Genomic DNA, 16779 nt, shown 5'->3' with positions numbered 1-16779 from the left:
CTCTTCCTGCCGGCAACGGAATAACGTCGGTCATTTTGGCCGAAATCCGATCAAAGAGGCTGAGAAAATCAAAGGGAGGTTGGAGGGATTTTGAACTCTTCTCTCCACTACCTCTCTCCACTCCCACGGGCACACACCATACACGGCAGGAGGCACCAAATTTTGCCCCTTGGCTTTTTACTGCAGTCTAGGGCAAAAATGGGCCTTAACTAAAAACGTGGATAGAGAGGTAATTTGGCTTAATGGGTTGACCAAATATTTAGAGTGAGTGAGTCCAAGAGCCTCAAACACATTAGAAATTAAATTATCCATCTCATTATAAACCGATATTATACATACATGTATGTGTTAATTTACATTAACACAATTATTCATAAAATGCTTTAATAAATTACAGTGTGAATTATTATGATTATGAAAGTTCCCATAAAAATATTCTAACAGGCTCACACCAAAACAGTTTTGTCTGCGTGTTATACCTATAGATTATACAATATAGCAATTAGCAAACAAATAACTATTTAGTTAAAAAAAAAAAAAAAAAAAGAAAGAAGAACAAGTTTGTTGTCGTTTTGTTGGAGCCTCACGGGGGTTATCATTTTTATTTAATTAACCGCTGCTAGTAAATCAGAATAAGGCATAAAAACAAAAAAGATATAATAGTAGGTCCTCATAAATAATGGAACCCTATTCTTGAGGTCTTAAATTATCCCCTTCATAATTCATGAATAAAAGGGCATCACAACGTGCATGTACGCGTGATTCAACTGTTCTATCTTAAATACCTCACATGAATTTTGCTTCCATGATTGTTCTTCTTCTTCTTCTTTTTGTTTTGTTTTCTTTCTTTTCTTTTTTTTCTTTTTGAACAACAATAGTTGGTCTTTCTTATTTGTTTTCTCTTTCTTTTGCACGAATTTTCTTCAGTAGTGTACTAACAAAAGTGTAAGGGTAGAAAACAATAAAATAAAATGCATGAATTTTGCTTCCATGATTGTTCTTCTTCTTCTTCTTTTTGTTTTGTTTTCTTTTTTTTTTTTTTTTTTTTTTTTTTTTTTTTTTTTTTTTTGGAACAACGATAGTTGGTCTTTCTTATTTGTTTTCCTTTTCTTTTGCACGAATTTTCTTCAGTAGTATACTAACAAAAGTGTAAGGGTAGAAAACAAAAAAAAAATAAAATAAAATAAAATGCATGGAAATCAGGGACATGTAATAATGGTTGTCTCTCTTTTGGTTTGGGCAATGATTTTTACATGATGACAAAATTTGTATGATCATTATATGATCAACGCTTTTAACAGAAATCTAAAGATCAATTAAAGTAACAGATTATAATCAGTTTATGCTCAAATTATAGATTACATAATTGAATATTGTAAAGTTTCTTACATGAAAAAAAAAAAAAAAAAAAAAAAGAAAAAAATTAAAAATTTTAAAATTTTTTAAAAAAAAAAAAAAAAAAAAAAAAAAAAGAAAAAAGATAAGCATTGTATCATTATTCATTTCAAGGTAGCTCCAAACCCCCACTTTCATGAACCTTTGGTGAACAACTCTTAGCTGGACATAAAAGGACTTACCCATCACAATTGCTGTAATATATTATATGCACAAACACACAACAATCTGGAAAAGACATACATATATATATATATATATATTCAACGAATAGAAAATTGATGTTGACTAGAATGGTGATACGTTAAGTTTGTCTTAATTAGATGGTGGCATTAATTCAATCAACATTAAATTCAACAAACCCACCAATTAAAAACCACTCACCCATCAAAACTAAAGGCCCGTACTTCACCCATTTCCTTCCCATCTTCCTTTAAATACACCCACACTCTCCGCACCTCTCTCTGATCCCCCATATTTTTAACTCCGAAACCCAAAAAAAAAAAAAAAAAAAAATACAAAACCCAATTCAATATTTTTCCCACATTGTCCCTACCCCAATCTAATGGGCAAGAAAATGAAGCTCCCACATTTCCTCTCAACCAAACACCACCCTTGGCGCCAATGGCCGTCATACTCATGCAACCACAACCCCAAGACCCTCTCCTACCGCTTCGACTCCGACGACGTTTTCCGCACCGTCAACTCCGTCTTCTTCGACCCGAACGACGCCGTCGACACCCCCGAATCCTGGTTCACCAACTCCTCCGAGTCCGCCAGCTTCTCCGGCGCCACCACCGAGTCCGACGACTTCCCCGACGGCGAGTCGCTCGAGACGCTCGTCGCCGGCGCCCGCTCGGAGCGCAGGCTCTTCTTCGAGCCCGGCGGAGACACCAGCTCCATATTGGCCGAGAAGTCTTCCTCCGGCAACTTCTCCGGTGTACTCGCAGGCGCCGGCGAGATTTCCCAGCCGTTGAGAGAGAGCGTTGTTTTGGCGATGGAGTCAGACGATCCGTACAGGGATTTTCGGCGGTCGATGGAGGAGATGGTGGAGATCAATGGGGTGAAGGAGTGGGAGGGTTTGGAGGAGATGTTGGGGTGGTATTTGAGAGTGAATGGGAAGGAAAATCATGGTTTTATTGTCGGAGCTTTTATGGATCTTCTTGTTGAGCTTGCGAATAATTCTGGCCGTACTGATGATTGTAATGATGTTCATTCGGCAGCGACAACGACGACGACGACGATAACGACGGCGACGGATTCTTTCTCATCCGCCGTCTCGTGCTTTCCCGATCATGAGCCGTTGATCACGTGTTCTTGTTCAAGACGACATGAGGAAGAAAGGAATTTAACAGGGTAATTAATAATAAAAATAATAGTAATAATTATGATCATCATGATTTGTAATATGAGATCTTTTTGTGTATATTTGTAGGATTAGTCCATAGAACAAAATTTTAGAACGTACTTTGTTAAATGTTAATGATCTCTCTTCCCATTTTAGTGGAGTAAGGCTAATTTCAATTTTCATCCCGACCAAATTATAATTTAACTATGACATGATCCGATGATCGTCATAAAAGTTCACTTTTCTATAGTGGGTACTTAATTCAGCTATTTTGATAGGGATGTTTTCTATTGATACTGTACATTTTTAATTGAAATTAACTTTAGAAATAGTTACATGTAATAGTGTATTTCTTTTTTCTGTAGAATAAATTTTTTTAATGTGATGTATATAAAGGCCTCGTTCATTTCACCGATTCAAATTTAAAATTTAAGATTTGTTACAGTAAAAAGCTCTCAGAAACAGTCACATTTAACTTTTTTACTACAGTAAAAAGCTCTTAAATAAAATCACATCTCAACTCGAATTAAAAATTTAAATCAGCAAACTAAACGGGCCTAAAAAATGCTATATTTCACTGTTAGTAACGAAAATATCACATATGTAATGTGACAGTCCATTAGAACTGTCACATAATAGAGTGGTTTTTTTTTTTTTTTTTTTTTTTTGGCTAATCAATAATAGTGGTTTCATTCACATCTCAGTTGAATAATTCGCCTTTTTTGTGATCAATTGACATAAATAGGTGAAGTAGCAATTTATACAAACTTGGAATCTTTTATTGAGTTCGTCACGCTGTATGATATTACCAGCTCTATACTACTTAATTAAGCTTTATTTATATAAGTGATAATCTGTTTTCACTCTTTTTTTTTATTTTTTGTTTTTATAATTCTGTTAAACTCATGTCACATATGCGATTTTCTACATTCACCCAAATAGAATACTTAAAAAATATATAAAACAACAACAAAAAAACGTGAGATTTTCTACGGTCACAATTTTTTTTGTTTTGTTTTTTTTTTGCCTTCTTTTTACATTCAAAGTTTTGATTGATATAAGGACGGTCAGCATTCCCCTGGATGGTTATCGTTTACAAAGTTCGAGACCTATATTTTCTGATAGACATTGGAAAAAAATAAATAAAGAGAAATAAACTTCCTCCTTCTCTGACGGTGCATATGTTGAATGAAGAATCTCATTCATTTTATCAATTTAAATTTTATTACAGTAAAAAAATTTTAAAAATAGTCACATTTAACTTTTTTACTACAGTAAAAAGCTCTTACATAAAGTCACATCTCAACTCAAATTAACCAACTAAATGAATTCTTAATTACTTCACCGAAAATATAGGTGCTGAAGTAGAAAAAAAAAAAAAAAAAAGAAAGAAATCACCTTCGAAGTGGCTGGCTCGCTGAGCCTGACAATTCAAGACTAACATATACTTCCTGACGAGCTCATATATGGATAGACTTTCTGCGCACATTATCTTCTCAGAATATTGATATACATTTTACAACATTATAATTTTCTAATTCGAGTTAAGATACATTTTATAATATTATAATTCTCTTATTGAAGTTTTTAATTTAAATGAAAGTGTAAAATTTTAAATTTTAAATATGATTTTTTATGAAAATTTTTAACTAAAATAAATTAAAATTTAAAATTAGAACCGAACAACTGAACGAGACTTAAAAGACGTTTAGTTCATGTATTCAGAATTATAATTCAGAACTATTCTCATTTCATGTGTACTTTTTATAAGAAAAAAATATTATAAAAAATCATAAGTCGTGATTCAAAATTAACGACGAATAAAAGAAACAAACGTCACCTACAATCATAAAATATATGTATATTATTTAAATATATATTATATGCTTAATATTGAGCCAGGACGGGGTATGTCTTTTCAAGTTTCAACTACCAATAATTGTGGGTCATGTTATGGAGTATATACCGTAGTCAGGAGTCAAATTTGAATAAAAGGGGGTTAACTAAAAAAAATAAAATAAAATAAAAATAATCACCTACCATTGATAAGTACTACTAAAGAAACAGCGATTGCCTCAATCATGTTATCGCATACAGTGGAAATCCCAAGAAAAATCATTCAATTACTGTTGAGAAGTAATTGCCTCCACTTCTAAGGTGAGTATGACTTGTAATGGAGGAAGATCTGCTGTATTATTCACTCTTTAATGGAATAGCTATTTCAAAAAAAAAAAAAAAAAAAAAAACACTGTTGAGAAGTAGTGATTCAACAAATAGTGTGGTCCATGCCTTTTTGGTGCTATAATGAAAACAACAAGATTTATGAAAAGCATCAGGTTAATAATTGGGGGCTTCTATGGTAGAATAAGAAAAAAATAACTATCGGTAGATTTTTATTTACGACCGGCACATTTGTATCAAAAATTATTTGTTATGCATATTTTTTTAATTTAATGTGATTTTGATTTAATTTATTAGTTAAAAACTGACACTATCAAATAAGACCGATCTGTTAGAGAAACTCTCTAATAATAATCGTAAAAGATTAGTTGACTATAATTCTGAGAGGTAGAGCTAAAATTTTATTTCAGTGGGGCATAAACTAAAAATGTAAGAAATATTTATAAATGCAAATAAAATCAACACATAATACTATTAGCTAGTTAGAAGCACATTTTATACATGTGCATATCGATCAATTTATTAAATTTTCAATACATTAATTACAGTTTGAAGAGTTCAATTACAGAAAATGTGTTCATTACTTCAACAAGGGCAAATTTTAGAGCGCATGGGTCTAGATTTTTATCCTCTATTCTTAATAAATATCCTTTTTAGTTAAATGACTATATTAGTTAAAAAGATATTAATTAAGAATAAGAGATAACAATTTTAATCCATACACTCTAAAAGTAAATTCAACAATTTTCTCATATCCTCAAAATGTTCTAAATTCTAGTCGAATTTTCGATAACAATGTAGTATTATGTGCAAGATGTATCTTCATCTAGGATATGGTAATGCAATCAAATGGACTGGTAACGAATAAAGCTGCTCAGTTGTTGCAATGAAGTGTAAGATGAGATTCCAAACGGACGATTCAATAAGAATATTCTCCATGGTCTTTTCTACTTGCTTGCAATTATTGAGTTTTAAACAGATAAAAAATCTCCAGGAAAATGGGGACAGAAGTAAAACGAAACGACAATTTTGTAAAACTTTTAGGTCTTGTTTTGGTTAACGATTCAAATTGTTGATTTGGGCGGACGGGACGAGGTATTCCTGGGAATATAAAAATCACAATTTTTGTACCAAACATAGTAATATGTGAAGATTCTCATTCCCATTTAAAGATTACTCCATACCAAACGCCCCCTTAGGGATAAGATTTTGTCTCCATCCCTGTCCCCGTCTCTAATTATTATCCTCCATCCCAAGTTTATTCGGTGTGAATCTCCATGGGGAATATTGTCATCCCTATGTGTTTGGATAAAGTGTTAAAATTTGTTATTAGAGTTTTGTAACAAATCTTATAAAACCGCATTGTAAATGACATTAAAAAATATGCAATATGGATTGGGTTTTGTTCCTCTCTTCATTATGAATACATTAAAAAAAATATCGCAATCAGAATTAAAACGAAGAAGTTATGACATTTTTAAACTTGAAGTTTAGGAGAGAAAAAGTAAGATCCAAATTGTTTTCACTGTAGAAAACAATTCGGATTGTTAGAAGGGGGTGAATTCTGAAATCATGAATTTGAATCATTGTTAAGTGTTTAAATTGTCCTCATTTAGTTCTCTACCAAACATCAATTTAAACTTTAAATAACAATCCGAATTGAATTGTTGGGTTAATATTGCTGGAACAAACAAGGGCGTAATAAAGATTGTACTGTAGGTACATTTTTTAATCGCTAAATTGACTTTTCAACGATTCGATCTACAATTAGAAGTAATTCAGTTTTGATCTATAATTAGAAGTAATTCAGTATCGTGCGTTTAAAATTTTGTACATAAACACTGACATGTTAGACCATTAAAAAGTTAATTCAATGGCTAAAAATACATCCACCGATAATTTTTGGCCACTCAGAGATGATCATGATTAGATGGATTGTAATTTTGTGCTTAGCTGGTTTTAGGTAAAATTATATGCAACGGAATCAATTTTGTCCTGAATAGAAACAGGCTGCGAAATTCATCCTGGTAAACAGTGAATGGTCGCAATAAAAATGTCAGAACTCGGAAGGTAGCAAACCAATATGGAACCAAATTCTAAGACAAAATTGGTGTGGACAAAGAGGCTTTTCAATCTTACAATTGTGTAACAGTCTGTCCAATCTGAGAGAACCAGAAAGTCCCAAAACAGAAAAGCACACACTTTAAAACAAGTCCGATCAGATAAGTACTCTTAGACCCCACATCTAACTCATCAAACCGTACACAAAATTAATCATGGAGTGCTCAATGTTTTAATCACGGAGTGCTTAATGTTTTAATCAATATACTATGGATTCATTCAGTTCTCGCCGATTCGTATATTCAATTTGAATTGAAATATAACTTTATATTAGAGTTTTTAACTGTAATAAAAAAAATTAAATGTGATTTTTATGAGAATTTTTAATTATAACAAAACTGTAATTGAAAACTCGTATCGATAAAATGAACGAAGCTTAAAAGACTAAAAGAGAAAGAAAGAATAATAAATTTAAAGAAATTTCTCTGGTAGGATAAAAGAAAATTAACTAATAATAGTTTTATACTTTTAACAGTCAAGTATATATTAAAAACTATATGTTTTACATATTTTTTTAATCTAATATAATTTTAATCAGATATGATATCCTATTAGAGAAAGTCCCTCCAAACAAATATTCACTGTTTTTGTAATTTTGTCCTTCAATATTTACACGAGATTTCTTTAATTATAGAGTTCCGATATTTTCATCACAAGGGCCCTTTCTTGCATCACTTTCAAGTCGTTTTTATAAGTGAAGAAGAAGACGGATAAAAATTTTCTCAATAGCATCTCAAAGAAAATTTCAACTTCCATTTACTTTTTATTTATGAACATTAAAAAAAAAACCCCCCACAGTAGTAAGTTTTGGGAACTTATAATGGTTACTATTTGATCATTAAAAAACTAAGAGAAGAGAGACAAAAATCCTTAAAAATGTAAAATTCAAATGAATCTTAAGCTAAAGCACACTAGCAAGTAGCAAGGGCATTTTACTATGATTAAGGAAGGGTTATTTGTTTACACAGCAATCTAAAGTAGATATCCAACAAACTGTTTAGACAATACTGTAGAAACCACAGTAGTGTACTTAACCAGGAAAATATTTAATAAAAAAAAGAAAAAAAGGGAAAGGAAACAATAATGGTAAATAGAGAACATAATCGAGCGTAAAGTCTAAGAAACTGACAAATTTGCCATCTTGAAGCTCCAACACCGTCCAAAACAGGATCCTCAGAAACTAAGAGATGATGCATCACATTCTAAAACTCTGTTACAAAAAGCATATAATTTAGTCTGAAAGAAAATCAGTCAAATCAAATTATGTTACGAAATCAGGGAAAAAAAATTGCAACCAGACATGATAATATGGCTAAAACAATGTGGAGAAGATAGGAAAGAAAGAAAAAAGCCGATGTAAAGAAGACATGAGGCTAGAAGGTTTCTCTTTTATAAACTTATCTCACCGCTCTATACAGAGTAGATTCTAAACTTCAAAAAGAGAATCAAGCCCAAATAAATGCTACTTGCATCAACAAGAGAATCATACAGTTACTATTTTTCCAAGATTAATTCCCTAATCAAGCATAAATCTAATGTCTAGTTTGTCATAACATAGTTCTCTTCTCTCTCTCTCTCTCTCTCTCCAAGAATAAATCTAATGTCTAGTTTTTAATTTCTAGTCTAAATGCATAAAAATATCACCTTGAACATTTATAACATCTCATAGTTTTGATACCAGATAAGGTTTCATGACACCCTATTTTGCAAAATATTCAAGGAATCAAGACTTGTTATGAAAGAAAAGAAATAACCCTTTGAGAGAAACAGGCACAAAGTTCAGCAACCAAGAAAGCAACCTTATTACTTCAGTGATGAAACAATACTGACTGCAGCCTTCTTACTCGGAATCTGGAAAACGTTCATCAAAGGATCTTATATCGAGCTGGTAGCGGAGAATCCCGCCAATGCCACCGTACCCTTTGCAGAACTTTGAACCTTCTTGTGATCTATCAGTGACCAACTCAAGCGAGCAACCAAACTGCATGTGCTCGTTGGCTAGCCACTCGAGCAAAGACATATTTTCCAGAGTCTCCAATTAAGATAAAGTGGCTATATCCTGGAAATTACTCCGGTCGGCTTCTTGATCCTTATTCAAGTGCTTCATGACAATCTCGTTAGTCAGAGTATTTCTCAGCACATACCTATTTATGTCTAGATTTTTCTCCCATACAATGAGTTTTTCAATTGCACCCACTTCCAGAATTTTCAGTGTATCATCCACACCACAAACATACTTCTGAGTGTCCTGCTCAATCTCTCTGAAGAAGTGATTGATCAAGCACTTTTCTTTCACGAACTTTACGTTAGAAAGAATCTCAGAAGACAAATCAATGGCCTGATTGAAACCAGTTTCCCCTCCACTAGAAATATCCACCACCTTTAGTATCTTAGCTCGCAGGCGGGGGTCAAACATAGCACATAAGATCGGCCTTCAGGTCGGCAGATCCAGCAAGTAGAAGGCCAGTAACATTTGGCTTGCAGGTTTTGCGATCGATAAATAACTCAATTGCCTTTTCAGCTGTCTTCTTGACATAGTTGTGACGGCTTTCCACCCGAAGACGACTGAATCTCAGTGCCGATTGACCTCCTCTGCCATGTTTCTTAGGAAGGTCAACATTGGATTTATGAAGCACCTCCCTGGCATTGCCGCTTAATGTCCCGAAAAGATATCCAGAACCATCCATTATTATGAATCCAAACTTGTCATCAGATTCCAAGAGATCATTTAGAGCTTCTGTGTGGAACCTTCCGTCACAAATATATAGTGATGTATTGATAGGCTTGAAAGGTACAATTTCATGAGTGACCTTCTTCTCCTTCCCATCTTCAGTTAAAACTGTACCAGTGTATATGGCTAGTCCATTTGAAGGAACCTCGTTGTACAATTTCAGCCTCTGCCGCGCAGACGTGATTGCAGCCAACACAGATTGACGATTCACCCTACTCTTGATTTTTGCAGCATTACCGTATTCGTCTCCAAGCAACTTAGTTAGTTGAGATATTTGATCACTTGGAGAGATGATAAGAGAGATCATGCCAGTTCCATTTCCTCTGGAAGCTTCAAGAGTCTTGATCAACTTCTTCATTCTCCATATCTCAATATACTTATCCATCTCACTACAATCAGCCATTGGAATATTTGAGAGAAAATGGTCGATCTGCCTGTTACAAAGATAAATTTTCATTAACAAACATATGAACATAGTAAGCACAAATTATTGATATGTTGGCATAACAATTCAACTAGAAGCACCAGAAAAATTATACATAATGTCCACAAGGCATTCTAATGAACTCCACTAAAACGCTTGGATTAAAATTAGGTGAAGTTACCAAAACTCTCTCCGACACAGAAAAAAGGTTCGAATACTAAATATGTTTTAACATTCTACAATGAGCAGAGATCAAAGAAAATGGTACAAATTATTGACAAGTGAAGATGAAGGCAAACATAGATTTCTCACTAACTGAACGTCAGTGGGTTATAGAAGTTTCAAATATGATATCGAGCCCAACCATTCAACGTGCTACCTCAAGGAACAACGAAAGATGAATATGCATTTATACGAGAACTAAATCACATACTAAAAATATGACCCATAATCAGTGAAATCCAATCCGCGAACGCCCCTAATTAAAAACTTTTGTATGCAGAAGTTGTAAATTGAAGAAGAAATATTAAAAGGAGGATGCTATAAACAAACAAATTAAAAATGGTTGCAAGAATGCACAAAGTACAAACCATAATAGTGAACTGAGCATCTTTACTAACAAACACGAAATTAAACGGTTGAAATCATACTACAGGTTTTTACTTTTATTTGGAAGAACTCAAAATTTCTATTTACAACTATGAGTCTGATTCAAGGTTTCCTATTTCAATTGGACTACTCGTATTATAATAATAGAAATCCAAATTGACTTGATTTGAGAACACATACTGAAATTAAATAAACAAAAAAAAAGTTCATTTAGTATTAGGAAAACTGGAAAAAAATGATGCGGAAAAAAATAATTAACAGATATAAAGCAGGAAAAGAAAGAAAATCATTATGCCCTTTCTTGCTCCATTTCTCCGGAGCCAAACAGATAATATAGAATAAAACCTTCCCTTCTCTTCTGCTTGATCAGCAATATTACCCAAAAAAAAAAAAAAATTATTCACAGAGAATGATCTACAACGAAGAATTATAAACTCACAAAAAATTAATTATTATTTTTTAAAGAAAAAATCACACAAATTTCATAGTGCTCAAACAATTTTGATGTGACTCCAAAGATTAACATAACATGTCAAGTAATTTCATAGCACATTTTACTGTTTGGTAACGAATTTCATTGTACTTTGACACTTAGAATAAATCTCTTTGATAATTGAAGCAAAATAAATAAATAAAAGGCATAGTAAAATCGCATAAAGCAAGTCAAAACAACCGCATCAACAACAAAATTAACAAGAAAAAAAAAAGAAAGGAAAAGAAAAAGAAACTCAAATTGACAATAAATAGAACCAATAACAGCAACGGAAGAATGCAATTACCGAAAGTATTGAACGAAGAACCTGCTCTGACAATTAGGGTTTCTGATTTTCCCAGCACAGATAAAGAATTTCAGATGCCAAATATTATCGCTTAATAGAGCAGCGAAAAATTAAACGGGATATATATATGGCATGGTACTTCTCAGTCTTGGGCAACACGTTCTTTATGTTGAAGTCTTTTGACTAAAAATGTATTTTTTTATTATTAAAAAAAGGTCAATTGATCAGTTGCATCTCAAACTTTTCGGTTTTCATATAGGTCTGTTTAGTTCGCTGGTTCGAGTTTTTAATTTGAGTTGAGATGTGACTTTATGTGAGAGTTTTTTACTGTAGCAAAAAAGTTAGATGTGACTGTTTCTGAGAGATTTTTACTGTAGTAAAACTCAAATTATAAATTCAAATCGGTGAAGTGATATATGCCATAATGCATCTTAAATTTTTAATTTTAACAAACTACATCTTAAATTTTAAAATCAATTATAATTAAAATATAATAAATAATAAATGTTATCAAATTAACAGTTTAAAATATGTAATTCACAAATAAAATGTAAAAATTTTTATTTTTTAAATCATGTCACGTACAAATTTTTTTTTTAAACTATCAATTTAATAAAATTATTGATTATTGAATCTTAATTATAACTGATTTTAAAATTTAAAATACATTTTGTTAAAATTAAAAGTTCCAAATCTATTATGTAAAAACTGAATAATTTAATGTGCAACAGTGTAATCTCTTTACAAAATTCAAAAACGGAAATAGCCTTTTTACATTTAAAAAAAAATCTATTAAAAAAAAAGGAAAGTGACCACATTTTAAGGATTATTTTCACCATTTTGTTTTCTACGCGGAGACCGTGTACTTTTTTTTATCTAAATTATGGAGATACATTGTTGACCTAAATATTATATTATCATATTAATATATGAATACTTATTATAATTACATTTTTTGAACAGTAATAAAATATATTCATTAAAGAGTCATTAAAGGATTAGAGTATAAGGTAACACTAAAGTTAAAAAAAAAAAATGAGTAACTTATATGATTAGACAATACAAACGCACCCTTATCACAAAAATAGAGAGGACTCCTCCACAAAGTGGAAGTAGAATAAGGTTTAGCCATGTAGAAACGATTCAAGATGAGTCACACAACTCAGTATTAGATTGGTAAGAAAATCACTCTCTATCTGAGAGACACACCACATACATAGATTGGTGAAGAGAATACCCTCTAACTGAGACAAAACGTCGATAGATAAGAAAATCATTACTGTCATTACAACACAACCATAAATAAAACTTAATTATCACAAAATAAAAACTCATAAAAACATCAAAATATCTATAAAGATCTCAAAAGACCAACCAAATAAGATTGAGTCTCTCAACGCCGGAAAATATATAAAAATCGATAAAAACGTCTCCAAAAAAGGCTCTCTCACCTTCCTATTAGTATGGATTACATATTATTTTTTGCATAAGGGCAAAAGTCCCATTAGTATAAACATCAATATATGAAATTACATATTATTTTTAGCATAAGGGCAAAAATCCCATCAGTATAATTATTATTATTTCATATCATTGCTATATTTAAGATTGTTCTTTTCGCAACTCAAATTTTTTAATTACAATATTTTCTCTCACAAAAATTTAAATTTATTTTTTTTGTTACAGTGTTTTTCTCTCATATAAAAAAGATTGAGCTCTAATTTGAGTTGTGATATACAAGAGTTGAAATTTAAATTTGTGTCCCTAGCATTACTCATGTTTTTAACCAACCTTCTAAAAGTATTATGTTGTGTGATTTTTACTTAGAAAAAAGAGACAAATACTCTCTTATTCTTAGAATGCATGAATCTAAATTTTTACTCATTATTATTAGTTAATATCTTTTTAATTAAGTAATTATATTAGTTAAAAGGGTTGTAGTCAGCTCTAAAAAAAAGTTGTAATTAAGAGTATGGAGGATAAGTTCAGTAATTTTTTCTTTTTTCTTTTTATTATTTTTTATTTTTTCTACTTGGATATTCGGTGGGATTAAAGTTAATTTGGGCCTAGGAACAATATGAGCCCATTTGCCTAATCTGTAGGGTTTAAGATTGTCTGGTTAAATTGGTTTTCCATATTCCTAGCTAAAACCCAGAGAGAGATGGAAAGCAGTAGCAAGGACCTTCTACAACTAGAGCACAAAAAACTCTCCTTTTCATCTTTAGGTACCTTTTTTTTTCCTCTTAATATCTCTATATCAATTTCAGTCTTGTAATGTTTTTTTAGCATATTTGGCTTCTCATGTTTGTACAGAATCCACACTAAATGTTTGTAAAAATGACTCACTGAAATCTCAGAGAGAGAAAACCAAGCCTGGTGGAATTGGAAGTCCCATCACTGCTCCGGTTCCTCAGAGCCAAGGTACTTTATTTTCTTTATTTCTTGTATTTTATTATTTCATAAGTTTTGTTTCTAGTTAGGTGGTTTATGCTAATGTGTTATCACAGATTTTTGTTTATACATTGGTTCCGGAAATTGTTGCTGGGATTTTTTAATTGCAATATTCTGACTTTGCTTTGTATGTTGGTTTTGGTTTTCACCCGTTTTTGTGCCTTTAGTTTTGGTGATGTTTATAGTTTGTACACATCTTTATGATGATCCCTGAAAACTCTCTGTTCTATATTTTTTTTTCCTGATAAATATTTCCTAATTTTGTTCTTATATTATTTGCAATTTTCTTGGTTGATGTGATGCCCATGTTCTATTTTTTTTTTTTGTCTGACAAATATATCCTTTTTGGTCTTATATTTTTTGTTGGTGTAATGTGATGTCTGTGCTCTATTTTTTCTGATAAATGTCCCTTTATTCTTGTATTGTTTGCAATTTTCTTGGTTGAAGTTTTTGCGGGAAAAGGATGTTATTCAAGTCTCCTCTTCTTTAGGATGTGATTCAAGTCTCCTCTTCTTTCTTCCAATCTTTCTCACAATTTTAAGAAATCAAACAGATATATGATGTCGTTTATACTGCGATTACTCGTTTGGGTGGGTCCATGAGGTTGTAGAATTAAGGTTTTTTTCTTTTTTTTGTTCTCATGAAATTGCTCGTATTATGCCTGTAAGTTGTAAATGAGTATTTGATGAGTCAAAACCCTTCTCTATTACATATTTGTTTAATTTATTAGCATTTTCTGCAGTTTTGGGCAAAGTAAAAGACTTTTTGGGAGTCATATTAGAAGCTAATGCAAGGCTGCAGCTTGATGCAAAGGTTTGCTTACTAATTCTCTAGAATTTTGACGATTGGAACGTTCTCCGTATTTATTCGTGTGCTAACAGGACAATTCTGAAAAGTTTGATATCGAAGCGCTTACTGGAAATGAATCTCAAGTCATTGAAATGGTACTTCTCTGTTTCTCTGCTGTTGTGGTCAATGAATTTAAAGAGACAAACGGTTGATTTTCTTGGCATATTTCAATTTTGCAGGACTTGATGCTGGGCATTGCTGATCTTCACACACCCGAGGCTGTGGCTGCTGCTGAATCTGCGATTGCTGGTTATCAGCCAGTGATTCCGTTGGCAATTAGCAGCAGCGACGCGGAATCAGAAGATAGCAGTGATGAGGATGACGACCACGATGGCAACGGTTGTGATGAACATGATGCTAGAAACAAGCATGATGGGAAAACATCTTCCATGGAGCTCGAAAGATCTCAGCTCGCCAAAGACAATGCTTCTACTGTGGTTGGAAAGGGCAAGTCAAAACGACGGCCAAAGATTGTTGATATGGATGTTTGCCAATGAGTAATTGCAGGATATGTGGACTGTTAGCTTGTTGTAACACTCTCAACAAGTGAAAGTACTTCAACAAGGAGGGAGTGTTTTGATGATGTTGGAAATGAATGTCAGTCTTAGCATGTGGTCGATGCTCTGGAAAAACATATACCGTTTAATATTTATACGTACGGGCATAATGGATTGTACTCTTGTCAAATTTTGTGCTTGAATTTATTGACTAATGGGTGAATTACAATTAATAATAATAATAATAATAATAATAATAATGAAAGAAAAGAAAAGTTTTTACATGCTTAAATATGCATATGATCAATTGTCATCCAAATGTACATCTTGATCATCAATAAACACAATTTCATAAATAATTATCAGATAAATTGTTATTAGGCTTTTTGAGAAAGGCCGGGAGTACAGAGGTTGAGAGTGAATACTCAATCGGGTTTTTCCATCTAATTGTATTGATCGTCGGTGTACCTATTTTGATGTCCGATTTTGAAACTCATATACACGTTTATTCCCCTTAAGCATTTCATTTAAGTTTACTCGTAGAATCAATTGTTTATCGTGCTTGTGGTTTTCTTGTAGTCTGAGAACTTGCATATAAGAATTGGAATTTGTAATAACTTTATTTTTGTTGTTTATTTTGAAAGTGCACAAGATACAATTAGTTCCAATTACAAAGGAGATTCACCCCGAACCAAAGACTCCATCTGATCCAGTGAGGATATCATAGTACAAGAGCGAAAAAAGGTACCGAGACTTAATGGAGAAAGACTCACTTGACACAACAAAATAGAGCATAACCAAAACTTGTTCAAAGTCACAAACAGTCGATGGGTTAACCCAGTCGACCTGAATCAACCCCACGGAGAGGGGATATCAACAACTTGGCATAGAGAAAACTCTAACTAGACCAAACAACTCATACCATCGGTAAATAACTTATTAGGGTCCGTTAAAGGGTGAGCACACGTCGTCTTTATTACAACCAAAACAAAAAAATAACAATAAAAAAATCGAGATAACATACGACAAAAGGAGGGCATTTGCTACAACCGATGTTCAACCATTTCCATTTAGCGATCTACAGAGTATCCAAAAATTCGTTGAGAACTCCATCCTTTACCCGATCCGGCCTCCCGAAGCAACCATTTATATCCTCCTTTTTTTCAAAACTTAAATAACCAAAAAAGAAAAGATGGTAAGAAATTAGGTGTGTCAATTAATCATGCATTAATTGTTAACTTTAGAAGATCCATTCAAGGTCAAGATTTATTTTAATTACAAGTCTAAACTGATCAAGTGGTTTTATATGTACGGTTTGGTCCAGTCCCAAATGTTAGGTTTTTTGGAACATATCATTTGGAATGTCTTTTTTTTTTTTTTTTTTTTTTTTTTTT

The 16779-nt window shown here is 32.3% G+C and overlaps 2 protein-coding genes and 1 pseudogene across 2 annotated transcripts; 2 read left to right on the top strand and 1 right to left on the bottom strand.

Annotated features, from left to right (window-relative positions):
• The first annotated feature begins 1822 nt into the window (after nt 1-1822).
• LOC21395809 (transcription repressor OFP13) lies at nt 1823-3053 on the top strand. The gene has a single exon (XM_010092199.2). It carries the CDS (start codon nt 1961-1963, stop codon nt 2753-2755), a length of 795 nt encoding a protein of 264 aa, XP_010090501.2. The 5' UTR covers nt 1823-1960; the 3' UTR covers nt 2756-3053.
• Nucleotides 3054-8856: 5803 nt separating this feature from the next.
• On the bottom strand, nt 8857-10181 carry LOC21395808 (annotated as a pseudogene).
• A 3504-nt stretch (nt 10182-13685) lies between these two features.
• On the top strand, nt 13686-15480 carry LOC21395807. The gene is made up of 5 exons (XM_024161735.1): nt 13686-13813; nt 13902-14009; nt 14782-14852; nt 14921-14983; nt 15068-15480. Exons 1-5 carry the CDS (start codon nt 13750-13752, stop codon nt 15383-15385), a joined length of 624 nt encoding a protein of 207 aa, XP_024017503.1. The 5' UTR covers nt 13686-13749; the 3' UTR covers nt 15386-15480.
• Nucleotides 15481-16779: the final 1299 nt, after the last annotated feature.

The sequence above is a fragment of the Morus notabilis genome, unplaced genomic scaffold (genome assembly GCF_000414095.1).
Source record: "Morus notabilis unplaced genomic scaffold, ASM41409v2 Scaffold818, whole genome shotgun sequence".
NCBI lineage: Eukaryota > Viridiplantae > Streptophyta > Magnoliopsida > Rosales > Moraceae > Morus > Morus notabilis.
Note: the sequence above shows the minus strand (reverse complement) of the source record. Positions and strands in the feature narration are given on the sequence as shown.

Excerpts from the sequence above, each read along its gene's own strand:
- LOC21395809 (XM_010092199.2), top strand. The coding sequence starts at position 1,961 with ATGGGCAAGAAAATGAAGCTCCCACATTTCCTCTCAACCAAACACCAC.
- LOC21395807 (XM_024161735.1), top strand. The coding sequence starts at position 13,750 with ATGGAAAGCAGTAGCAAGGACCTTCTACAACTAGAGCACAAAAAACTC. Across the intron at positions 14,010-14,781 it reads TCCGGTTCCTCAGAGCCAAG|TTTTGGGCAAAGTAAAAGAC; the intron begins GTACTTTATTTT and ends CATTTTCTGCAG. Across the intron at positions 14,853-14,920 it reads GGCTGCAGCTTGATGCAAAG|GACAATTCTGAAAAGTTTGA; the intron begins GTTTGCTTACTA and ends GTGTGCTAACAG.